Below are 27,107 nucleotides of genomic sequence, written 5' to 3'. Positions count from 1 at the left end.
ATATGGAGGATGAGCTGCAGCTCGCAAGAAGAGAGGGTGAAACTTTGCAGCACATTGGGGGCAAGTCATTACTCCGGAATGACTTGGTGTAAATGTGGAGATTCCCAAGCCATGCCGACAGAAATGGAGTGTGGCATTATATTGCCATCGATGGAAAGGCTTGGCGTGTATGGCGTGATTGCATCATAATAAACGAAGGATTGTTAGCGCTAACAAACCCTGCAGTGATAGAAACATTTTTCTACCATAAACTGAATAAATGTGTGAATGGAGTGTTGTTGGTGCTTTAGTAGTTTTTTCAGAAGGCTTTTAGCGCCGTCTTTTTTATCTGTTTCTATATCTTTAGAACACACAGACATGTGTTCATGCCTCGCATAAGGATTGTGGATGATTGGCAATAGGAGGACAGCGTCAGGAGCAGTATGCTTTAACAAGGATACAAAAACGCTACAGCCGAATGGCGACAGGACAAGAAACAGTGAACACGTGTGAATCATTTAATAATTTCTTGTGTCCAACCGAATCAATTGATCATTAAAATTTGCCCGTATAGTGTATAAAAGGTATGTGAGGAGTTTTACAATCTTAAAACACATATAATACTGTATTTTTCCGGACTATAAGTCGCACTTTTTTTAATAGGTTGGCTGTTCCTGCGACTTATACTCCAGAGCGACTTATAAATGAAAAAACTGTTTATGTTACATAAACACTGGACACCTTTTCTGTTCATGTTTATTTTTCGTGTAGCTGAATAACCATTGTGTTAGCATATCTTACACCTATTCAACCTGTCAACCCTCTGTTCTTTTATTGTTAGAACTTGCAATAAATTACCTGCAAAAAATGCAACTTATAGTCCAGAAAATATGGTAATAATTGTAAAAAAATAAAGTTGGCTACTTAGCGGATTTCACTTATTGGGAACTATTCTATTTTGGGAACCTATCCCCGCGATAAACAAGGGAACACTGTACAGTTAATAAAGAAATGTGACTATATGTCTACTTCCAGGGTATAACCTGGACTGGTCGCCAGCCAATCGCAATTTCTAAGAATTGTCGCAGGCTCAATTCCCGATAAAGTCCTTGAGCCAGGATACGATTACGCCAACCGCTCTTACTGCTGTTAATGAGCTGTTTTCTCTCTTTTTTTTATGCTCGCCAGCATATGTCCCGATCACCGCATGATGAGACAACACAGTGAAATGACTCTCTGAGTAGCTGGGAGGTGAAATGCTCTATACGCTGTAAATGCGGGCAGCACATTTAGCATTTAATTACCATTAAAAGGCTCGGGCCTGTCGGTGCCGAGTCTGCATGTTCTTCCTCCCACGGTGCAAACATGCAGGCTGTAAATTGCCCATGAACGTTAGTAATGTGATCTTTATTCTCTCGCTCTCCCACTCAATGCAAACTCACACTGAGCTATACGGGCAGTATCACTTATTTTAACAATGATAATATATGTATTATTGTTGTGCAGTCCTTTTATCTCCTATGGGAAATGTCTACTTATTCAATCCCGTCTAAAGACAGTCAAAGTGAGGAGGCTGTGCATTATTATTATAATTTTTTAAAAATATGATATGGTTTATTTGTTTCAGGAATGCATTAAGGTTACATTTGCACCCATCAACATGTCTGACAAGGAGTCAAAAGAAGTGGAGCTTATTTTTAATCCCAACCCTTCTCCATATTTATTACTGATAACAAATAATTCACCTTATATAATTAACATTTAAATATATTTACTTTCATTTTGTCATTTACATTTTAAAAGGTGTTAAAAATATATGAAAGATGAGTTTAAAGATATGACACCCATATAGGTTGTGCTATATGGAAGGAATAAATTTAAAAAGGTGAGAAATAAGGATAATAATGAGATAAAACAGCAATCATATTCATAATAAATACTGTAGAAAATAGAAATATTGGCGTAACAATGTAATTACAGCAATTATGTCTTAGTTGTCAGCAATTAATGAAATATGTTTCTTAATATTGTTGGACTTGGCAAGGCACTGTTACATTAGATTACATTTTATTTTATTTTATTTTATTTTATTTTATTTTATTTTATTTTATTTTATTTTATTTATTTTATTTTATTTTATTTTATTTTATTTTATTTTATTTTATTTTATTTTATTTTATTTTATTTTATTTTATTTTATTATTGCCAATTGCTGTTGTTGCAAATGGGATGCTTTAAGTCCAGTGCAGTAAAAATGGGGACTGTGCCCTTGAGCAAGGCACTCACCTCCAAATTGCCCCTGAAATTTACGCCCTGAAACTGCATAAGTTGCATATGCATGAATGGTCCACTGCTGTGTGATAGAAATGATTGTAGAAATTAAATATACATCCCTTGGCGTGAACTTTAACTAACTCTCACCTCCGGTTGTCCTTCCAACGACAAGCTTTGCCAGCTTCCTGGCTGCCAGATGAACGAGTCGTCTGTTCTCCTCTTGATAGTTTGTCACTGTCACCGAGCCACCTGAGATGGTCTCGTCCCTATGCCTGTTTTGGCAGGAGGCGGGGGCTGGGAGGGGGTGCGGGATCTGAGGAACCAAAGCCCATCATAAAAGGTCAGCTGGAAGGTCTTTCATTCACAACGTGAGTGTCTTCCCGCTCACGACGGAGAATGTTAATGACTTAAGATTATAATTACCATGCAGAAATTAGCGTATTTATAGGGGGGGGAAAAAACGACAAGAATCCGGAGAAAATGAAGCGTAAGACGGGCATGAATGCTGAATGGCGCTGGTTGTGGTGGGATACGCAGCACCAGCTGTCAGCCGCCTGCACCGACAGCAGCCGCCGTGTGACAGACGCGCCTCCTTCCTTTCAGTCTTAGCGAGAGAAAACATGACTCCATTATCCCCCGGTGGCATTAGACAATCTTTAGACGTGTCATTCTGTGAAATGGAACACCATAGACAGCCTCCCTCCAGAGACCGGGCCCTGGCGTCGTTCTTAATCTATATATGTACGGTCTCTGTGTGCCATTTTTGGGAGGAAATTGCACACGCGCGCATGTCTTGATATGACTCAACGGTATCTGTCTCACTTAGGCTTTGTTCAGACACACCAGCAAGATGTTCTGCTGAGAGGCAGACACCTCTCCTACTCAACATACACCATTTTTATCACAAACTGTGGATGAGAATTCCAGAAAATATTCATTTTCCATGGAATTTGTATTCCTTATTTCCTAAACCTGTTTACAACCTGCTAAATATGTTTTTTTGTACATGATTAGAGCCCTCTGGACATGAAGTAGCACCCCTATAGTCGCTGTTACACTCCTATTACCCAATATAGTAGACATACACAATAAGAGAAAATAAATAACAATAAATAAATAACAAAAATAAGATTTGTGCTCGGGTGTGTCGAGGACAGGTAGCAAAATTTAGCTTGGGGTGGGTTACGGCCGCAACATTTTTGGATGAGAATTCCAGAAAATATTCATTTTCCATGGAATTTGTATTCCTTATTTCCTAAACCTGTTTACAACCTACTAAATGTGTTTTTTTTTTACCTTATTAGAGCCCTCTGGACATGAAGTAGCATCCCTATAGTCACCATTATACTCATATCACCCAATATAGTAGACATACACAATAAGAGAAAATAAATAACAATAAATAAATAACAAAAATAAGATTTGTGCTAAAGTGTGTCGAGGACAGGATGCAAAATTGTGCTTGGGGTGGGTTACGGCCGCAACATTACCCATTAGTATGCCTGTATGTGTGGACACAAGTCACGAAACTTGGATTTTGATGACTTTCGACTCAACAATATCACCAAAAACCTCAAACTGGATGTTGATATCAGTGACTCAGGACTTGACTCAGACTTTAGTCTGATGACTTGAACATACCTGAGATTTTCAGTGAAAGTGTTGTGTAAAATGTGTACAGTCAGTCAGATAGATTATGCAGCCATAATCCGATTCACCTAATACAGAAATATGTAGTGCACTTGAACACCTCATCAGCACAATACTTAATGTCAGGAAGATAAGAGACAAAAAAAGAGTTGTACGCAATTCTTTGTGCATTGTATGAACAAATAAAGCACCCACATGCACACATAATACAGATGATTAAAGGATTCTCTGACCGGAATCTGTCTATAGTAGGAGTGTTGGGACATCTCACCACACAAGATCTTGCAAGATTCAAAAACGAGGTAAAATTTCTCATTTGATATCACACCTCATACATCGACAACAGTTGAAAACGTAGCATCATTGTCGCTATATTTACCAAGTATGAGTGCATATATAAGTGTCTCTGGTGTCATGCATTTATTTGGACATCAACAAATCGTAAGAATCCCCCAAAGGTCAGCTGGACAGCCGTGACATAAACATACAAAGACAGGTAGACAAGAGAAAATCAGTGAGCTGTATTGTTGTCCCTCCATTTTGTCAAAATGTGACCGCTACACTTGTTGACACCAACTTTGATCACTTTCCACAAGATTGCTACCAAAAAATGGTATCTTGATATGGTTCACGCGCAGGTCGAGCGCTGGCTGACAGGCCGTTTAAACTAACACAAGGCGACTTCAAACGGGTCCAACAGGAAGCCATCTCCACACCGCTCTAGTTTCCTATAAGATGGATTTTTTATTTTTAACCGTGAGTGTCAAAGCTGACTGATCGCTCACCCTTACGATCTTGACCACAACAATAAAGCAGTCATTCCGTCTTCTATTCATCCAAGCTCTTCATCTTACACTTGGCATCTGTAAGCATCCAGTACTGTAGAGGAGCACCGATGTTGTACCAGTGAAATACGGCCTTGGGAGGGAGTGAATTTTATTGGTGAGTAGAGAGAGACTGCCTCCTATCTCGGGAGCTCATAAATGTGCCATATCTGTATCAGTGTTAACTATGTCTCTATTGGATAACACTTTGTTACTTGTTGCCATTTATGAGCTAACATCATTAAATTAATATGCTTATGCACATTTTATTGAGCTTGGGCTTCCCTTTATGCTCAGTTTAACACACATTGCAGCCTGTGTGGACCTTTGTTGTTTGCACAAAGCAGTTCTTTGCATTCTGATTTTTAAAGTCCAGTTCCAAGGGCTGAAAGTGGACCCCAGATGCAGAGGAGTAAGGCCGAAAAACATTTCATTGGACAAAGTACCACAAAACCAACAAAGCAGCGGTGCGCAACTACTTGTTGTCAAACAAAACCTGAGTATACTACGATAAATAATAAATAATGCATAAGGCTAAAAACAACAAATTAGTTAAAAATGTCATCCAATACTTCTCTACAAGAGAGGAGAAATATGATCTCAGGGAAGAAGTACATTTGAAACACTTCTATGCTAGGACTACGTTATGCTAGCCATAGCATTTCAGTATGTGGAATCAAACTATGGATTGAGTAAGACCCTCAAACAATGCACAACGATGAGCCAATTCAAGAAACAATACAAGCAGTTGATGTTTGCTAAATACAAGGATGAAGAGTCTTGAACCAGTCATGATGTGCTATACATATCACTATATTGACACGCACTATGGTACCCATTATGGCATTGGATGCTCATAGCAACTTGTAAAAAAATAAAAATTACCAAAAAAAAATCTTAAACTATATTAGGAAAGCAGGAAGTGAACAAATGTAACAGTTACTGATTGTAAAAGCACCAGATGGAGGGGTAGGATTTAATAAGCTTTGCTTCTTCCTACTCCTTTTGGACATGTGGAACTGTGAACTGATTATGTGATGCATTCAATTGTAATCTGATGCATGTTCAAATGAAAATAAAACCATTGCCATTACCAAAGAACCAGCAACTCCCACATGTAAACAATTTAAGTAGCCAGACAGCCAATCAGTAGCAGGAGCACTGAGTTGTCCCGCCTCCAGCAGGTCTATGAAAACAGAGACAAAACGTAGCGTTCATTCATTTTCTACTGCTTATCCTCACGAGGGTCTAAAGTAAGCTGGAACCTATCCCAGGTGTCACATTGTTCATTTGCAATGCACAGGCCACAAAATCACTGCAGGGACACAAGAGACAGTCACATAGCATAAAATAACATAGCATGCTACAGAGCTAACTAGTTAGTCGCAAATGTATTTATTAGAAACTTAAGAAAGTAAGAAGCCAAAAAAAAGTACCACTTCCACATGGAATTAATTCATTCATTTTCTACCGCTTTTCGTCACGAGGGTCATGTGGGTTGCTGGAGCCTATCCCAGCTGTCTTGGGGCGAGAGGCGGGGTACACCCTGGACTGGTGGCCAGCCAATCACAGGGCACATATAGACAAACAACCATTCACACTCACATTCATACCTATGGACAATTTGGAGTCGCCAATTAACCTAGCATGTTTTTGGAATGTGGGAGGAAACCGGAGTACCCGGAGAAAACCCACGCATGCACGGGGAGAACATGCAAACTCTACACAGAGATGGCCGAGGGTGGAATCGAACTTGTGTGGCCTGCGTGATAATCACTTAAACGCCATGCAGCCCGCGAAAGGTAACAGGAATTAAAAAAAAGAAGACAGATGTCCTCCATTGTGGTTTTACTATGTGGCCTTCCTCGATGGTCCCTTACGCTAATTTGTCATGCTATACCCTCTAAAGCTAACAGGGTGGTCCTGGCGTGTTGTGTTTGTGTTTGTGTTGGTTAAGCAGATGCAGTCCTCCACCACTTCCTGTGTCCTTCAACTGCGAGACGTTCACCTGCCAACTGTGGCTAAAATTAGAAAGAGTCTACTCTGAATTTATTTAGTCTGCATTACTAACCGAGGTGAATCCAGAGTGAAGCCTGGATGAATGACGTTTTTGTTACTCAGACAAGGCAAGCAAGCTGAGTGGACATTTTTCACGCCTGGCACAAATTGGCCTGACTGGAAGGATTTCAGTTGATGTTGGGATAATTCAGCAGTGCCAATCACGAGCGGATCTAACTGTGACGGAACAAAGAGAGTTTTGGAATATAAATTAAACGAGATCTCTTTGATAAGTATACCAGACTATAGAATATTAAAGCACATTACAGGTGGTCCTTGGTTACATAGTTCCATGAATTAATTAAAAACTTTATTTTGGTCGATAAACACAAGACCTCTTGTGACAAAATAATTACAGTTCCACAGACCTTTGTGTCACATGATTCAAGCTTGACGTCTCATGTGACCATCTCCAAGCTTTAAGGAGTTCCTCTCGGAAGTCAGAGTCTGCAGTATAAGTATAAGATAATGGAGTCTGCAGTATAAACAGTCTGCAGTATAAACCAATCCTAATGTCCATAATTGTAAGGGTGGGTCTGAGCGCAGTTGGCACAAGTCAAGTCCAGATGGGCCTCATCTCTCGTTCCGGTATCATGAACAATTATCACGATGATGGCAGCCTGCAGGACCGTGACATCTGAATGTTTAGTTAGTCTCCTCCTCTCGGTTGCTTTGCCGCTGTAGTCTAAACCAGCTAATTGTTATCTAGTTAACACCAGCAACAAATCTCATGTAAAGATGAGCTTTTGAGGCCAGCCCTGTGGACCCCCCCTTGAGCTTAAACTAACATGTAATGAAGGTACAAATTCAACCTTTCCCCAATTTACGGTCAGCGATGGTGTTCCGCGGGCGCGCTCTAACATAACAGATAAAAGGTCAGCTTCTTTAGCCCAGGAAAGGAGACTTTCACAGTGGCCCATAAATATTCATCAAGCCGGTCAAGGTTGCAAGAATAATTTATGGAAATGAAAGGATATTCACCTCAAAGGCATTTGTTGATTTTGTAAGTGGTGAATCACGTCCAGGTGGAGCAGAAGTGTCTGAAGGGTTCTGGTATTGCAACAATGATTAGTTCTGTTTACATGTCCTTGTATTGTAAATAAGAACATATTTGGATAACGTGTTTACCTGAAGGGGTTTTTGGAGTACCCAAGTTTAGATGTTACAGAGCATTATGAACCAACAGGATGTTTTGGCCAGGCCTTAATCGCGTCCATGAAAACAGACACTTCCCTGATACATTTCAGAACAAAGGACTAGGGTGGGCTCCTTCCAAGTGCCGCCTCCAATGGAATTTGGGGACAGCTTGTTGGCAGTTTTTCATGGACAGAACAGGGATTGGAGTCCATTCCTGGTGGAATCAGGCATCTGCAACACAATCTGGCATCACTTTGGCCCCCAACAACTTTAAAGCAGCAAAATCAAAGATGGTACGACCAGACGGCTAGATCTTGTGGTCTTGGAAAGACAATTGCTCAGAGAACTGAGACAGACAGAATGCAGGGATGGACCCAGAATGAGGAGTGTGGAGACCGTGGCACAAAACCGAAACAGATGGGTCAGACTGATGCACTGCTTATCAGGGCAGAGCCCCAGCAACTATTGTCCAAGATCAGAAGAAAGTAGGGTATCAGACACCATGGACTGGTCGCCAATAGTTGTCACTTGGCATTGATTGGGAATCCAAGTCAGACTACCAATGGTCCAGATCAAGAAGCCTTTTGGACTTTGGTCAGATCAGACTGAGTTCATTGGATGACCAATCTACAGAGACAAGTTATCTTCCAGGACCTCTGATGATCCATCGATGACACACAAGCAACAAGAACAGAGATCTCTAGTGATCTCCTTGACAAATGAAGCCTGTCAGAAACATTAACGGTTCAGTCAGTGTTCATTTGCTTCATTCTGCAGGTAAACGCAATGGATTGAGTGCAACCAATCATTCAAGTGCGATGTTCAGTTTGTCTTGTTGTGTCCCACTGAGATGCATTGCCTTTGTTTTTACGCTGGACTTCTTCGTACTCCGTTAGCGGCTTTTCTGTGCCCAGCCAATCACTGGACACATATAGACAAACAACCATTCACACTCACATTCATACCTATGGACAATTTGGAGTCGCTAATTAAGCTAGCATGTTTTTGGAATGTGGGAGGAAACCGGAGTACCCGGAGGAAACCTACGGGGAGAACATGCAAACTCCACACATAGATGGCCGAGGGTGGAATTGAGCTCTGGTCTCCTAGCTGTGAGGCCTGCGCGCTAACCACTCAATCTCTGTGCAGCCTTCTTCAAAACTTAAGAGGCCAATAACTAACCACTTCCACATGGCATGGGAGGAGACTTTTTTTTCCACTCAAATATGTCAAACATGCCGTGGCTGACTTCATGGCTTCATGCAGAGTTAAGGTAATATAATAAGGTAATATAATGCGGGGGCTATAACTGTACCGCAAAATTGCATCATGCATTCCTGTAATGTGATTGACACATACAAATATGTATTCATGCAGACAGATTTTGGTCTAAGAACACATACAGACATGTTGTTTTCAAGAGAGGCGAGAGGCGGGGTACACCCTGGACTGGTGGCCAGCCAATCACAGGGCACATATAGACAAACAACCATTCACACTCACATTCATACCTATGGACAATTTGAAGTCGCCAATTAACCTAGCATGTTTTTGGAATTTGGGAGGAAATCGGAGTACCCGGAGAAAACCCATGCATGCACGGGGAGAACATGCAAACTCTACACAGAGATGGCCGAGGGTGGAATTGAACCCTGGTCTCCTAGCTGTGAGGTATGCGCGCTAACCACTCGACCGCTGTGCCGCCCGCCCTATTTTTAGCTACCCGTTATATGTTGTCATGTTTATTCTGGTACAGTGATTGTAGTCTTGTGACCCCTTTCAGTGGGCCGCATTGTGGTTTGCAAGTAACCGTTCCTTGTTTGATTCCAATGTTTTGGAAATGTGAGTCAGTGTGTTTGCTCCGACAAAGAAAGTGTGTGTTGATGTGTAGGAGCAGACTGTAAACATCAGGCATCTCATTTCCTAACAAAGTAGTGATTGATACACTGTCCATTCACTTGTCTGATGTGCCCTAAATTTGATATCCTACCCCCCTCTGCCCCCTCCCCCACGCAACCTCTCACTGCAGTCGATATCCATCTTCCAAGCCGACGAAGAAGGAAAAAAAGTTTTCCCGTTCATCAGATAGTCGGGAATCAAAATGCTTCCTCAACATCTCTCATCAGCCGTCTGCCTTTGAAGGAGATTGGTACTCTCACTGCCCCCCCCCCCCACACCCCCCAAATAACAAGAACACACTTTCGATTGCTCAGGGAGAATAAAGAAGGCTACATAAAAGCCAGACAATGTTTTGTTATGTAACACAACTTGCCTCCTTCCCCGCCGCCAGACTCCCCCTCAACCCCCACTGATGTAACTATTTCACTCATCTGCTTCACACTTGCTTAAAAAGCCCCCCCCCCCCCCCTCCCCATGTCTTTCTGAAGACATGTTCTCTGCACATATAGCCGTCTCTCGCTATTTCACAGTTCGACACTGCTCCCTGATTCTAGCATGCTTTTTAAATAATTCATAAATGATCGCTGGTTCTTGGTTGGTTTATGGTTGATTGGTGGTGTGACGTCAGCTAGCTAGAGTGGACAGTTTTAGCTGATTGAAAGCAGTTTCATTGTCGAACAGCAGTGTGGAGAGAGCAGGTATTGGCATGAGTTGTGGCCGACAGCAGCTCCTGTGTTATACACTGGTTACTAGTTATCAGTAACATTGATGAGACAGGTAGCTTACGATGCTATGTAATATCCCATGCCTAATATGTCATATATTATCTTATTATTTCAACCATATAGGGAAATGTGTGTGAAAGTGACTATAGGGGTGTTATTTCATGTCTTGGTTGCTCTAATAATGCTAGAAAGAGTATTTAAGCGAGTATTTAGAAGGTCATAAACACGTTTGGTTTTCTATGCTGAGGCAAAATTTTGTTGAAAATATTTGTGAAAAACGGAATGATACGAAAACTGTGGCGTTCTAAAATGGAATGGTAATGGTTTTATTTCATTTGAACATGCATCAGATTACAATTGAATGCATCACATAATCAGTTCACAGTTCCACATGTCCAAAAGGAGTAGGAAGAAGCAAAGCTTATTAAATCCTACCCCTCCATCTGGTACTTTTACAATCAGTAACTGTTACATTTGTTCACTTCCTGCTTTCCATAATACAGTTGAAATTCTTTTTTTTAATTATTATTATTTTTTAACCTTTTTTTGTCCCGTACCAAAGTACGGGTTCTTTTACAATCAGTAACTGTTACGTTTGTTCACTTCCTGCTTTCCATAATACAGTTTAAATTTATTATTATTGTTTTTATTTTTTTGTCCCGTACCAAAGTACAAGGTGATATGACCATACATTGACATAATGGGTACCATAGTAACTGTCAATATAGTGATATGTATAGCACATCATGACATTGGGCATTGTATTTAGTGGAGGTTTGATTGTAGTTATAAGATAATGTACATCCAGCAGTGAGTAAAGTTACGCAACATGTCAGCTGGTGTTGCTGTGACGGTAAAAAGTTGTTAAACTCTCACTCCCTGATGCGTTCAAGACCTGCACTGTTGGCAGCTTAAGCTTTTAGAATGTTGCCTTAACTTCTGGATCTGTCGATGCTGGTTCCAGGGCACAAGGCTGAACCGTGGTGTTGTCTGCATGCACCCCCCCATGCGGCCCCCAGAGACCAGATCTGACTCTTTAGTTTGTATCTCGGTTACGGAAATTGGCTGGAAATGATCCGAAAATAGTTTTGGACCGTGGGAAGATTAGAGGGTACTAACATTAAAGCCTCCACAGGCATTGGTGTAATGCACACACAAAATAACCGCCAAACTGAGCTCCTTCTTGGTGCGAGGCACCAGCGCTAGCCACTAATCCACCATGCTGTCCAATGGCGGTTCCAAAAGTTGTGTTACCAAAAGGAATTATAAGGAGATTTGATGTTTTAATTGAATGGAATGGACGCCTCTAGAGCGCAGTCAAACTATTGCTGTGGTTATGGCCACAGAGCAAGCTGTTAATGTGCGGACCGCGTCATGTTAATGAACATGGCTCACTGAGGAAACGTGCTAAAGCAACAGGGTTCCTGCTCACATTGAGCGAAACGGTTGCTATCAATGCTGTGCACAGCCGTGTCGCTTCAAAACACACACAAACACACACACATGATTGTGAAATGAAATATTAGCTTTCAAAGAGTTGTTCAGTCTGCATCCGTGCGTGCTCCCCCACAGGTGCCATTTTTTTTTTTTTTTTGCTTATTTGTTTATCTGTTCCCACACGCCCACACACGCTTCTCTGTGTATTTCACAGCCATGCACCTTTTCGGCCTCAATTGGCAGCTCCAGGAGTTGGACAACCAGCCAGCGTTTGAAAACGGAGGAGTTGGGAAGGCAGGTCCCACGCAGTCGAGCGCCGTCACGGTGCTGGCTGCCGATGGTGAGGAAAGCTGTCTTAACTACTGCCTTACTTTATGTTTGATACCTTTTGTGCCTCATCCGTCTTCCTGCATGTATATTTGAAAGTCAATTATCATAATAATGATGCTCATGCACAATGGTAATATGTCTTTTTGCTACAAATGAGGCAGGATGTTAATAATTAATTTCTCATTATATTCCACATTAGGTGCACCCCTACAATGCACCCCAATATAAGAGCTTTATTACATTAAAAAAATGTAATTTATGAAGATTTGATGTGCATTTTCGGCGCTCGAAGTTGTCTAAACATTATTGCATGGTTATGTCATGCAAGTGTAAAAAGGAGTCAACTGCTGCAAATGCGGAATATAAAAACAACTAAACAACTCTTTTTGCTCTTGTTTTTGTATGAGCTGACCCCAAAGATGGATGACTTTCTGTCTCTATTTTCTATTTTTTTTTATTAAATCTGTCTGAAATTGATAAGTCAATTTCCACAAAGTAAGATTTAATATTAATAATTTGAATATTTGCCTATTTACAGCAGAGAAAACCTTTGTAAGACTTTCTAAATATGATTTTTTTACCATTATTAGAGCTCTGTAGACATGAAATAGCACCCCTATAGTCACTTTTACACTCCTATTATTAACACATTGTTCATTTGCAATGCACAGGCCACAAAATCACTGCAGGGACACAAGAGACAGTCACATAGCATAAAATAACATAGCATGCTACAGAGCTAACTAGTTAGGCGCAAATTTATTTATTAGAAACTTAAGAAAGTAAGAAGCCAAAAAAAAGTACCACTTCCACATGGAATTAATTCATTCATTTTCTACCGCTTTTCGTCACGAGGGTCATGTGGGTTGCTGGAGCCTATCCCAGCTGTCTTGGGGCGAGAGGCGGGGTACACCCTGGACTGGTGGCCAGCCAATCACAGGGCACATATAGACAAACAACCATTCACACTCACATTCATACCTAAGGACAATTTGGAGTCGCTAATTAACCTAGCATGTTTTTGGAATGTGGGAGGAAATCGGAGTACCCGGAGAAAACCCACACATGCACGGGGAGAACATGCAAACTCTGGAATTGAACCCTGGTCTCCTAGCTGTGAGGTCTGCGCGCTAACCACATGACCACCGTGCAGCCCAGATTCAATATGAATAAATTTAATATTTTTAAAGACATTTTTATGACTTTCTTAATACAAGTTTTACCATCATTAGAGCCCTATAGACATGAAATAACACCCCTATATCCATCTTTATATCACATTGTTATTGCACAGGCTAATTGAACCCTAGTCTCCTAGCTGTGAGGTCTGCACGCTAACCACTCGACCGCCGTGCAGCCCCCCACATGGAATTATTTTTTTTTAAATAAAAAAAACGAAAGTAAGAGTAATTGAATATCAAAATAGTTGTTGATTAATTGTACAATCAATTGATCATCGATTAATTATTGCGCACACAGTGTATTAACTAGTTCTTCAGTGGGGATTTGTGTTTTTTGGAGTAAAATTGAGTTTTTAAATAATTTATGTGAGTGTGTACATAACTACAAAACTGCAAACAGTGTAAACTGAGGACCAGCTGTTTTTCGGTGCCCTCACTCTGAATTTGAGTCCAATTCTGAATTAAATAAGCTCCTCTGCGTCCTATAATGGGCCTTTGGTGTGTTTATGCAACTCGCTGCTAATAAGACTTTTCTTTGACTCGTGACATCTGGAGTCCTCTCACATTATGGATATTATTTTGCACCGCCTGGTGATAATCTGTTAGCATTCTATATTCATCAGCAAGTAGGCGGCCCGGCGCGATCCACCTCTGGCGCTCGCCGCCTCCGAATGAGCGTGCAGACACAATGCAGCATTGAGGACGTGCAAACAGCACGCGTCAGGCTAATGCGGGATTGTTTAACCTGGACTGTGTTTAAATCCTCATAAACACTGTTAATGAATATAGCATGAGGCAGCTTGTGGACTCTTTAAAGGCAATCAATAGGCGGCCATTATTCTCCCGAGAGGTTACACTTGGCTCCCCGTCTCCCCTTTGACTGCAATGAAAGTGACAGCCAGTGGCCTCATTACACACAAACACTGACGCAGGGAAATTATAACACGCACACTGGTGTACATACATTCCGAAGTGTTGTGCACCATCGGGCAAACAAGTTACTAACGAGACATCAAATCTCACAGTGAAGCCGACATTGCCTCCATCTTTAGACGGGCGTGACTCGGAACCCGGTTTTCCTACCAATGACGTCGTTCTGACTGCAAGCTGAAGTTTACTATGGCAATGAATCAGCCATCTTCCTACAACCAAACACTTGAAAGACATCTCCGGTTCATCAAATGGTTATGATTTGACGTTAGCGCTCAGAGTGCATGTGACAGGTTCCATTTGTGAGATGAAGACACAATGCAGACAAGAGTCTTTTTAAAAGCCAATTATTTACAGTTTGTGCGTTATCTTAGTGTGTGCACTGTGAATGAGAAGCTTTCATCCTCGCAGCTCAATAGAGAACAATACCGCCACTGCGTGTGTCTCATTAATCATGTTGGGCATTACACTGGACAGCATGAATTTCATATTTACTAATAAAAAGGAGACAATCAAGGATGGCATTATGACAGCATGAGGCATGTGTGCAACCTATTATACTACCACTACTACTACTACTACTACACTATGTATTCATAGCAGGAGTGTCAAGTGCAGCCCCTGTGGCTGTTTTTTTTTTTGTTTGTTTTTTGTTTGTTTTTTTGTTTTGTTTTTTTGGCACGCTGCATGTAATTTAACAAGAAAACCTTTAAAAAAAAACAGCAAAAAGCGGAAAATCAGCAGTATTTTTACAAGAATAAAATCAAAATATTATAAGAAATATGTTGAAATCTAACACGAAAAATCACAATATTAAGTGAACAATATTATAAAATTATAGGGGTCACATTCATTCATTCATTCATTTTCTACCGCTTATCCTCACGAGGGTGGCGGGGGTGCTGGAGCCTATCCCAGCTGTCTTCAGGCGACAGGCGGTGTCTACCCTGGACTGGTCGCCAGCCAGCCAATCACAGGGCACATACAGACAAACAACCATTCACACTCACATTCATACCTATGGACAATGTGGAGTGGTTAATTAACCTAGCATGTTTTTGGAAACCCGGAGGAAACCATGCAAACCGGGGGAACATGCAAACTCCACAAAGAGATGCGGTGGAATCGAACTCCGGTCTCCTAGCTGTGTGGCTAACCACTCTTCCACTGTGCAGCCTTGAGGGGTCACATTATTTCAAATACATGTATGACCACCCTTAAACTAGCTATTATATCATAAGAAATATAAAATATCTCATGCTTGCATATGTAAATCTGTTCTGTATAATCAATCACATCACTCTTCATCAATTTGGGATTTGTAATACTTTCCATATTAGTATCTCATCTGATATATCTGCCACGTTTGTGTCTGCCAGGAAGAACGAGCGTTCTCCATCAAGAGAACAACTCCATTGACACCGGGCCAGTGGACGTCGGGAAGAGGGCGGGTCAAAGCGTGCCACCGGGTGTGTTTTGGCGTTCCCAGCTGAGCGTGGACAAGGCGCACTTCCTCAAGTTCAACATATCGGTGCAGAAGAACGCGCTGATCGGCGTCTATGGACGGAAAGGTCTGGCGCCATCTCACACGCAGGTATTGGCTCGATATTTAATATGATGCAGGGTTGGCGTTCGGAACATTCAGATATTCTCTCATCCATTCATCATTAGCGTCACAGGGGCATGTATTAAAATAATACAATATAAATATGAATTGTAATCTTTAATTAACCCGAACAATGCACATATGCTCTTGGCCACTTCATTAGGCAAACCTGAACACTCTCCGACCGTCCAGAGCAAGAAAGGTATCCAAAAAAAGAAAAATCAGCCTTCATAAAAAAATAAAAACGCCAAAGCCACTTTTAGCCTCAGCTCTTACTTCTCAGCTCCAATTTGCCATCACTCACATGGTTCACTCCTTCCTAAAAGTCAGCCATTAGCCAACCCAAGTGTTCCAAAAACTGTCTTGATGTGCCACTTGAATGACATTGGACAGAAGCACTCAGACGACGGCTCCTGGCAAAGAAGCGCTTAGCCTCACCTTGTTGACATTACGTCCGAGTGAAGAAGCGCTTCAGTGGAGTGCAGAGGCTCGCCGGTGGAGACGAGCGGCCATACAGGTGGGCCGGACTACATTTTTATGGTAATGATGGTAATGGCGGCCCACTGGTACCTCGGTTTTTGTTATGAATTCATTTGACGAAATCCAAGGCCATTTTTTTACATTGGAATTTAAAGCCAATCAATACGTTCCAAACACGCAAAAATGTTACCAAAAAGTACATTTTATTGATAAGATTTGTTTGTATTGTGTAGAAAACAACGATAAATCATTTTATATTGAATGACACTCTTTGACCCCATGGTGGGTTGTGTTTAAAAATACAGTTTGACCTTGTGGATTGCTTATTGACTGATAAAAAAATATTTTTTTTAAGTAATTAAAATTTTCCATTAAGGCTGAGTTGGTCAAAGTGCCTAGGACTGTATTTTTTAAAGACAACCCCTGGTTTTTGCCCAAAACTACCACTTGAAACCAAAATGGACAACTTCCTGTTCAGAACAAGGGTTCTTGTGACATTTTTGCGCATCATGATTGATGTCGACTAGAAATTTGATGGTGACTGAGCAACGTGTAGAGTGCTTTGTTTGGGCACTTGATTTGGCAGTACGATACAGCGCAGAACTAATTTGTTACGTGCAATACTGCAACAAATTTTTCGAATCACACAAAAAACAAAGTTTGACTGTACAACAATGCCAGTAGAGGTAGAGGGAGCAATTAATACGTTCCATACACGCAAAAATGTTAACAAAAAATACATTTTATTGATAAGATTTGTTTGTATTGTGTAAAAAACAATGAGAAATCATTTTATATTGAATGACACTCTTTGGCCCCATGGTGGGTTGTGTTTAAAAATACAGTTTGACCTTGTGGATTACTTATTGACTGATAACAAATGTTTTTTTTTTTAAGTAATTTAAATATTCCATTAAGGCTGAGTTTGTCAAAGTGCCTTGGACTGTATTTTTTAAAGACAACACCTGGTTTTTGCCCAAAATTACCACTTGAAACCGAAATGGACAACTTCCTGTTCAGAACAAGGGTTCTTGTGACATTTTTGCACATCATGATTGATGTCGCCTAGAAATTTGATGATGAGTGCTTTGTCTGGGCACTCAATTTGGCAGTACCATACAGCACAGAACTAATTTGTTACATGCAATAATGAAAACAAATTTTTCGAATCATACAAAAAACAAAGTTTGACTGTACAACAATGCCAGTAGAGGTAGAGGGAGCAAAGAAACAGAAAATCAAAGAGGAAAAGGGGAGTAATTAACGAGACACAACCCCTCGTGTCAATGCTGGACAGGGTGTCAATCGTGGCCACCTCGGAGCGGCATTGTGTTGCGGTAGCGGGGCCACAGATCAATGCCTTTACTCAACTGAGCATGAAAGAGACCAGTGAGGGATATCGAACGTCCCATTCACAGCCAGCAAGGGGAGACAACATTTAAGAGGGACAGCTTTCCCGCCTCTTTCCAATAAAGACGTGGTCCACCTGCTATTGAGTGTCTGTCTGTTGGCGGCACAAAGCAAACAAACTCACACAAACAGACTTTTTGTTTGGCTTTTTGGCTCCAGGATTTGTACCTGCTTTTTATCAAGCACAACACGAAGGTCACTCAATCTAAAAGCTGCATTTGTCCTTTGTCCACCCACGCTTAATGTCACTGCTATTGTTGGACCGAGATGAGCCGGTGGTGGTGGTGGGGGGGGTTCACACCACCTAATCGAGACGAATGCACTGGAGCGGAAGGCTGAAAGCTTGTGTATGGACTGTTTTATTACTTCCCCCTGCAGCCGGCAACACAAAGAAGTCAACCTCCGCCAGGTTAATTTCCACCAACCCCCCTCGTGTGCCCCCCTGCTGCAATCAAAGGCCTGACTTCCCCTCATGCCCAAAGTCAGCCAAAAAGGTGGCCCGGGTCCTTGTTTGTCACATTCCTCCGCAATGAATCCTTTTTTTTTTTTTAATGTATTTTCTTTTTCGCTGCTTTTTTTTTTTTTCCTGTCGGCCACATTGAAGGCTGCTGTGTTCTTCCAAGGCTGAGAAACATTCATTTAAAGCTGCATTCATTATTTGCCACCAGGAGGCAAAGGAACACATTACCATTTTAAACAGATGGTTTCATGGCGGTTCTGTAGTTGTAAAGGTTGTGATGGCTCTTCCTTGCAGAAATAATAAGCACCGGTCTACTTGCCTTGGCAGACTGGATTGTACATCTGAGGAAAAATTGTCAGAATTGAAACGCCTTCTTTTTAGATATACTCGTCCATTTTGCTTTGTTTTTTCAAAAATATCTGGCAAAATTAACTTGAAATTGGGCATTCAGAAGACATTAATGAAATGAAGTACTCTACACTGGTTGCAAGGTGTCAGTAATGTTACTGTAATGTTCAGGAGGACACACAAGCACCAGATTTGACTTTTGCAACTGTTACCTGAAAATCAACTCACAGCTTCAGACATTATTTCCGATTGTTATGTCTTCTATATTCGGTAATAAGAGTGCAGAGATGACTATAGGGGTGTTACATCATGTCTAAAGCGCTCTAATAATGTTAATAGTGTATTTAGAAAGTTTTAAACTGGATTTCTGGTGTGTGGTGCCGTACGTGCCAACACTAAGATGAAAAAAGGGGAGTCGTGAGCACATCAGCGGGTGGGAGGGGGACAAGAGAGTGAAAGCGGTGAGGAAAATGAAACAATAAAACAAATTTGATTATATTATGTTTGTACATTAGAAAGTGGCAACATTTTTACAATTATTTTAGTAATAAATCAATGGTAATAAATCAATCTACTAATTTGGTAATAAATCAATGTTTTTTGCTAATAATCAATGTAAAAGAAACCTGAGGAACCGTTTGGGAACCAATAGAGCTGGTTGTTTCGGCTGGAATTCCTTAAAAGAGACAAAATTCCAGACATATAGTCTCCCGGGCATTGGAGACAGTTCGGTAACAAAAAGTTTGTTTGCCTAACTGCGTCATAAGGTCAACTTAATTAATTATTTTGGCCACCAGGTGTCGCCAAAAAAAACGTAAACTTAAATGTGGCACATTTATAACAAAATTATAAATTATAACATGATGTTGGCATCATGTTAATTAACATACAAGTATATACAAATATATGCAAATACAAAAGTTGCACCAGACCATAAGTCGCAGGACCAGCCAAACTATGAAAAAATGTGACTTATAGTCTGGGAAATACAGTACTTCAATAAAATGACAGAATTTGAAAAGTCGGAGGGATGATTTAAGGATAATCAGAACTTCTGAATTGGAAGTTTCTTTGGAGAAAAAAAAAATATATATATCCTTTTTTTGCTGTGTGGTGACAGTAGCTCAGTCTGTAGGGAGTTTGGCTGACAGATCTTCACTAGGGGACCACAAAAGTAGCATTTTTGGTGATTACATTTGTTGAATCAGTGAATCCTATAGCTATGATTTGGTCACACCTTGTGTTTGCTATATTGAGCGTGATGAAAGGCTCCTCCGCTGTGTTGAAATATGAAACGCTGCAACTGGTCTTGCGCGTCTCTTCATCATTGCTGTGAGTTGGTGCGACGCTTCAGTCAGTATTTTCAGTCCACTAACTCTTATATAACAAACCAGGGAAGAAGAATTATTCATCTCCTACGGTCTGATACATGGGGCACTGCAGTGTCAGAATTAGGGTTCCGGAAGGAGTCATTCTCTGTCCTTCAAGGTACTAGAAGCTACACTAATGTACCCTATAGGCATCATTATTGGACTCCAAAGGTACATTTTCACTGCAGGAACTTTACCCAGGAAGTTGAAACCCACTGAGGACTATTATCTGCTTCGACAGTGCAAACCAGGATCTAAATCTAAACCCTCAAACAATGCACAACGATGAGCCAATTCAAGAAACAATACAAGCAGTTGATGTTTGCTAAATACAAGGATGAAGAGTCTTGAACCAGTCATGATGTGCTATACATATCACTATATTGACACTTACTATGGTACCCATTATGGCATTGGATGCTCATATGTCCTCGTACTTCAGTACGTGACTTAAAATTAAAATTAAAATTAAAATTATTTTAGGAAAGCAGGAAGTGAACAAATGTAACAGTTACTGATTGTAAAAGTACCAGATGGAGGGGTAGGCTTTAATAAGCTTTGCTTCTTCCTACTCCTTTTGGACATGTGGAACTGTGAACTGATTATGTGATGCATTCAATTGTAATCTGATGCATGTAACTATACAGGTATTTACCTCTTTTTAGTCAGGATTTTTTTCTTCTTTATTATGTTTAGGTGTCGACCAACAATAGAGAAAATGTTGTCTGTCTGCCTTTTTGTGATTACGGGATTCTGTTGTCTACATTGCCGAATTACCGAATAATTAGACCTGCATTTTGGTAGCAAATGATATAAATAAAGAAAATCAATTGGATATTAATGCTAAATACTGTGAACTGATTATGTGATTCAATTGCAATCTGATGCATGTTCAAATGAAATAAAACCATTACCATTACCATTACATCTTCACCTAACTTAACTATACAGGTATTTACCTCTGTTTGGTCAGGATTTTTTTCTTCTTTATTAGGTTTAGGTGTCGACCAACAATAGAGAAACATGTAAAATAAGACTTTGATAGATCAGATGGCCGGATATTTGGGTATTGGTTAAACAACCTACATATGTGGAAGATGTAACAGTACCGGCCACAGTATACGAATCATTGTAACCATAGACTGTGTATTTCATTCAGTAAACACATGTTAATGTCTGCCACATTCATATGGCAGGAAGTCGTCTTCACTGCGAAGATGTTCTCGCTTCATGTCAGCTTTGAGTTTGTTTTCCCCGGTATTGTCCTTAACCCTACGATACCGCCACTTTCCAATCCGAGCTCTTGAAAAACAAACAAGCGTGATTTGTATGCGTCGCAAGCTGCCCTCGCTTGTCTGATCCAACACAAGCGTCTGCACCAGAGGCTCAGTTCATCTGTGCAGCTAACAATTGCTGAAACCAGGGAATCCTCTGCCTGCATCGGTTGTGCTTCACTGTACCCATTACGGCTTGTCTGGGGATGCACTGTTTTTCCTCCACGTCGCGCTCCTCAGTTTCCGTCCAAATGAGGTCCAGCTGTTCACCGGGGTGCTGTGAGAGCGAATGCACCTCTTCAATTATTGCGGCAGGCAGGAATTACTCCTTGTTTATCTTGTAGGTCGATGTTTGTTAACGGGAGAAAGCACATATAGACCAAAGGCAGGAACACAATGCCTGCAGAATACAAGGTGTGTTGTTGTACTGTAGTACACCACCAACAGATTTGATTTCACTCTAATTAATCCCATCAGCATAGTAATCCACTCAGCATCTGAGGAATTATTTACATATTTAAAAGAAATAGAAACTTTATTAGCCATCTGTAAACTCCAACCGTCAGGTGTATAAATTAATTATGTTTTGAATTTCATGCAAATACAATAAACACAATTATATGTGAATACCAATTGGGACGGAGAGTCATTTTGATCAATGCAATATCAACTAACGTAATGAATGTGTACAACTCCTCTGCTAATGTAATATATTTTGCTTTCTTCTAATACCAAGTGACTGCAAATATTGAACTGGCGCAGCAATCTGAATCACTAATGCATAAAAGTGTACTTTTTGCTACATAACAAAGAGGTGTCAAGTTCCCGCAAATTAGAGACTGTTTTTGTTCCCTAATTGTACTCAAAATGAACCTAACTATAAACTAAAGTCCATACTGAACTGTGATTGAACCACATGAGAAACTATAAACAGGTATTTTCACAGCGTTTAATTAAATAAACACAAGATCAATAATGTGTTGTCTGTGTGTTTTGCAGTACGACTTTGTGGAACTCTTGGATGGCAGCCGGCTCATCGCTAAAGAACACCGTGCTCAGAGCGAAGCGGAGAGGGCCCGACTGGAGCACCAAGTGGTGGTCCACCAGGCGGGTTTCATCCAGTACCTGGACTCGGGCGTGTGGCACCTGGCCTTTTACAACGACGGGCGCAGCGTGGAGGCGGTGTCCTACAACGCCATCATCCAGGGTAGGAGCTCATGAATTTGTTTTGGGTTCTCAGTTACTTGAAAATGTTGGCCAACGTGCACTGTCCCTGTTTTTCTTAAATAAATACATGTGCATGGTGAATGATGAATGTGCATGGTGTGCTGCATAAAGATATGAAAAAATTGAAAACAACATGTTCTTAGACCAAAATCTGTCTGCATGAATACGTATTTGTATGTGTCCGTCATATTACAGGGTTGCATGATGCAATTTTGCAGTACGATTATAGTACTCACATTATATTACCTTATTGTATTACCTTAACTTTGCATGACGCCATGAAGTCAGCCATGGCATGTTTGATATGTTTGAGTGGAAAAAAAAGTCTCCTCCCATGCCATGTGGAAGTGGTTAGTTATTGGCCTCTTAAGTTTTGAATAAGGCTGCACGGAGGTTGAGTGGTTAGCGCGCAGGCCTCACAGCTAGGAGACCAGAGTTCAATTCCACCCTCGGCCATTTATGTGTGGAGTTTGCATGTTCTCCCCGTGGGTTTCCTCCGGGTACTCCGGTTTCCTCCCACATTCCAAAAACATGCTAGGTTAATTAGCGACTCCAAATGCCTCTCGCCCAAAGACAGCTGGGATAGGCTCCAGCATCCCTTGTGACCCTCATGAGGATAAGCGGTAGAAAATGAATGAATTAAGTTTTGAAGAAATACATTTGAGCTCAGCTGGTTAGCTCGCTAACAGAATACATAACTCATAAATAAATAAATCCGAAATGTTAAAGTGTTTAAGAGTTTGCTGAAGTGTTTTGCACTTCCGGACAAAATGGACAGATTCCTATACCAGATCAGTCGAAGCATCCACTAATTATAATTCCCCTTCCAGTTAGAGTAATTGTAATTGGTTGCAGGGTTTTGCACCTCTTCCCTGCCGTAGTGCCTTGTCAATAATCCATAAAGTTTCTACCAGTGTGTTCCTATGTAAACTTACCACGAGTTTCCTATTTCAGGCTTTGCTTGCATGATCTAACCCGGACGGTTCAGATTAGAGATGAAAAATTCCACCTGCTTTGCAAACAAGTCGATTTTGCCCGACTTTGAGCAACCTTGGAGGCAGACGAGACGAGGGGGTGTTCTTTGGAGGATAGTGGATCATTGGACCTGCATGCTGTAATAAAAGCCATGCATTGGCATTGATCCTTCCAGCTAGCAACTTTTCAGGACTTTGGACATGGTGTAATTTCCATGTAGGGTTTTTGAGGTGGGAAAAAAAGGATTGAGATAACATTTTTCCTACTTCTCTATTTCCTTTGGGGGTAGTTTCATTGATTGGGCCCTCCAAATATGAAAGTATTGATGTGCCAGGTCAAAATTGCCTGGATCCAAGTCCACCAATACAATCCTGAGTAATAACAAAAAAGTTTGCCCTCTTCACTTATCAAAATGAAGGCTTTGGCCTTTTGGGGTTTGGGGGGGTGAAGGGGTGTTGTCCCTGATGAGCGATGGTCTGTTGAGTGCACACAAGCTCTTTGTGTAGGATGTGTCAGATTAACTTCAACTCAGAGAGGATTTGAAGCCGTAAATACTCAAGAGATTGCTTGGCTTGCGTTGGCTTGATCAACCGGGGCGTCGGTGCGCGATGGAAGAGTGGAAAGAAGGGAATATGTGTCAAGGAAATTGAATTATTTGGGCTAATTTATAACACTTTTGTGGCTTTTATTTGACACGGCGTGGATGGGAGCAGTTGGGGTGTAGCAGACATGTTCTGGAGGCTTAAACCTGAGCGGAAAAGGAGACAAACGCTTTGCCTTATAAAACATCTGCAAATAAGGGATGCTTGGATGGGAATTAAAAACGTAAAAAAAAAAGAGTAAAAGGTTGGAAGCAGCGCTGTCTTCCCAGCACTTTATGAAATGTGCACTTGTCAAAAGTTACTTTGGAGAGATCTCCCAGATTTGCGGCAACGTGACAGCATGATGCGTTATTAATAGTTTGACTTCCCACAGAGTCTGTCACCGAGTGCGCACACAACTGCTACGGGAACGGCGAGTGTGTCGCAGGATCCTGTCACTGCTTCCCGGGATTCATTGGGCCGTACTGTTCCAGAGGTAATTATCTACTTTTTTCATACTTTACTGCTCGGTTAAGTTATTACTTAAATGTTCACTTCATTGACACGGCAAAAAAAAGACCTACTTGTGCCGCTAACCACAGTGGACTTGACTCTTTTGACTAATCCGCACTTTGCACTCCATCACCGCCAAAGACTCCCGCTGAGATTTATGCACTTTTCACACACTTAAAACAGATTTATTTTAGATTTAAAAGATGTGAATAAGGCTTCTTATGATGCTCTGGTGTAAAGGCGGATGGTTTGTGATCTGCTGCTTGACAGCTTCTATCATTTGTGGCCACCGGAGGATGAACGCTATTGACTTTGGCTTCATGGCCGACGGTTTGTTTGATCATTTCATTAGCTTCAAAATATTGGCCTTTCACATCAACTGTTATTACGCTTGTGTCTTTTAACAGCTCGGGTCTTGTTCGTGACATGATTATTGTTATTGGTATAAATATACAAACTGTGATCTCATGCTTTTGGAAATATATATATATATATATATATATATATATATATATATATATATATATATATATATATATATATATATATATATATATATATATATATATATATATATATATATATATATATATATATATATATATATATATATATATATATATATATATATATATATATATATATATATATATATATATATATATATATATATATATATATATATATATATATATATATATATATATATATATATATATATATATATATATATATATATATATATATATATATATATATATATATATATATATATATACACAATAATTGTTCTTCTGGTTACATAATAAATTCAATAAAATTAGTTATTTAAACACCATGTATTTTTTGATTACATTATTATTATTATTCTTTGACATAATAACTATGATAATCCACTTCGAGACTCCTTAATATCTCATTATTATTTGTAATACTGCTGCTACTACTACTACTACTACTAATAACAATCTAATAAAATCAATAACTTTAGTTAAAAATAATAGATATGTTGCTGATGTTCGTTTACATTATGTTATTATCATTTAACAAAATAACTATAACTGCTTAAGGTGTTATTATTATCTGTAAAACCAGTATCAGTATTCATAAAAATAATAATAATAATAATAGCTTAAAACGCTATTTTTCACTTACATCATATTTTTAATCATTGGACAAAATAATAATACTAATGATAATAATGATAATAATAATATTTTGCATTACTTATTATTTTTTACTAACAATAATAACAACCATAATAATAATTTACGGCTTCAGTATACCCATGACCCTTGAATATGGAAAATTGTATTTTTACAATTTAACATCGTAATAATATTTATTTTAATAGTTCACAGGCTGCTTAATTTCTTCTCACATGTCTTATAATGATAATAAATTAATGAATGCAGTAATAATATGATTTTCATAATTAATCAAGTTTTTTTCTGCTGTAATAATATAAATGTAGCATTTTGTGAATGACCCGAATGCTTGTGTCTCCTAGCCGCCTGTCCCGTGTTGTGCAGCGGTAATGGCCAGTACACCAGGGGGCGCTGCCAGTGTTACAGCGGCTGGAAGGGCACCGAGTGCGACGTGGCCTCCGGCCAGTGTGTGGACCCCCAGTGTGGGGGTCACGGGGTGTGCGTGGCGGGCAACTGTGTGTGCAACACCGGCTGGAGAGGAAGCAACTGTGAGCAAGGTAAATGTAGATAAAACCTATTTCATAGTAGTGGTGGCAAGGGCGTAACTTTGGGTCTACCATCGGGAGTGGGGGGGACACGGCAATCTGATATCACATATTTGTGGGCATCACCAGTTGAAAATAAAAATCCAAACAAAAGCCTGGAAATACGACAGTATGTAAGACTATTTGTATGTTAGAACACACAAAAAATGCACAACGATGAGCCAATTCAAGAAACAATACAAGCAGTTGATGTTTGCTAAATACAAGGATGAAGAGTCTTGAACCAGTCATGATGTGCTATACATATCACTATATTGACACTTACTATGGTACCCATTATGTCATTGGATGGTCATATCACCTTGTACTTCGGTACGGGACAAAAATAAAATAAAAAAATAAAAATAAACTATATTAGGAAAGCAGGAAGTGAACAAATGTAACAGTTACTGATTGTAAAAGTACCAGATGGAGGGGTAGGATTTAATAAGCTTTGCTTCTTCCTACTCCTTTTGGACATGTGGAACTGTGAACTGATTATGTGATGCATCCAATTGTAATCTGATGCATGTTCAAATGAAATTAAACCATTACCATTACATCTTCACCTAACTTAACCATACAGGTATTTACCTCTTTTTGGTCAGTATTTTTTCTTCTTTATTAGGTTTAGGTGTCGACCAACAATAAAGAAAATGTAGTCTGTCTGCCTTTTTGTGATTCCGGGGTATAGCAAATGATATAAA

At 40.1% G+C, this 27,107-nt stretch overlaps 1 protein-coding gene and 1 long non-coding RNA gene across 6 annotated transcripts in view; one reads left to right on the top strand and one right to left on the bottom strand.

Annotated features, from left to right (window-relative positions):
* LOC131107832 (uncharacterized) overlaps positions 1-27,107 on the bottom strand; it is a 188,049-nt gene that overhangs the window by 4,155 nt on the left and 156,787 nt on the right. Inside the window, exon 5 of the long non-coding RNA XR_009120347.1 lies at positions 2,401-2,566. This is a non-coding gene — a long non-coding RNA (uncharacterized LOC131107832). The remainder of the gene's footprint in view (positions 1-2,400; positions 2,567-27,107) is intronic.
* The window catches only part of si:dkey-237h12.3 (teneurin-3), a 210,151-nt gene that overhangs the window by 107,259 nt on the left and 75,785 nt on the right, over positions 1-27,107 (top strand). For 4 of the 5 annotated variants that reach the window (XM_058058082.1, XM_058058074.1, XM_058058067.1 and 1 more), the window contains 5 exons: positions 12,198-12,323; positions 15,804-16,018; positions 22,372-22,579; positions 24,550-24,651; positions 26,179-26,373. In XM_058058082.1, the coding sequence (XP_057914065.1) occupies positions 12,198-12,323; positions 15,804-16,018; positions 22,372-22,579; positions 24,550-24,651; positions 26,179-26,373 (846 nt within the window). The remainder of the gene's footprint in view (positions 1-12,197; positions 12,324-15,803; positions 16,019-22,371; positions 22,580-24,549; positions 24,652-26,178; positions 26,374-27,107) is intronic. The other variant, XM_058058091.1, reaches the window with a different exon arrangement.

This window comes from Doryrhamphus excisus, chromosome 2 (genome assembly GCF_030265055.1).
Source record: "Doryrhamphus excisus isolate RoL2022-K1 chromosome 2, RoL_Dexc_1.0, whole genome shotgun sequence".
In the NCBI taxonomy this organism is placed as follows: domain Eukaryota; kingdom Metazoa; phylum Chordata; class Actinopteri; order Syngnathiformes; family Syngnathidae; genus Doryrhamphus; species Doryrhamphus excisus.
Note: the sequence above shows the minus strand (reverse complement) of the source record. Positions and strands in the feature narration are given on the sequence as shown.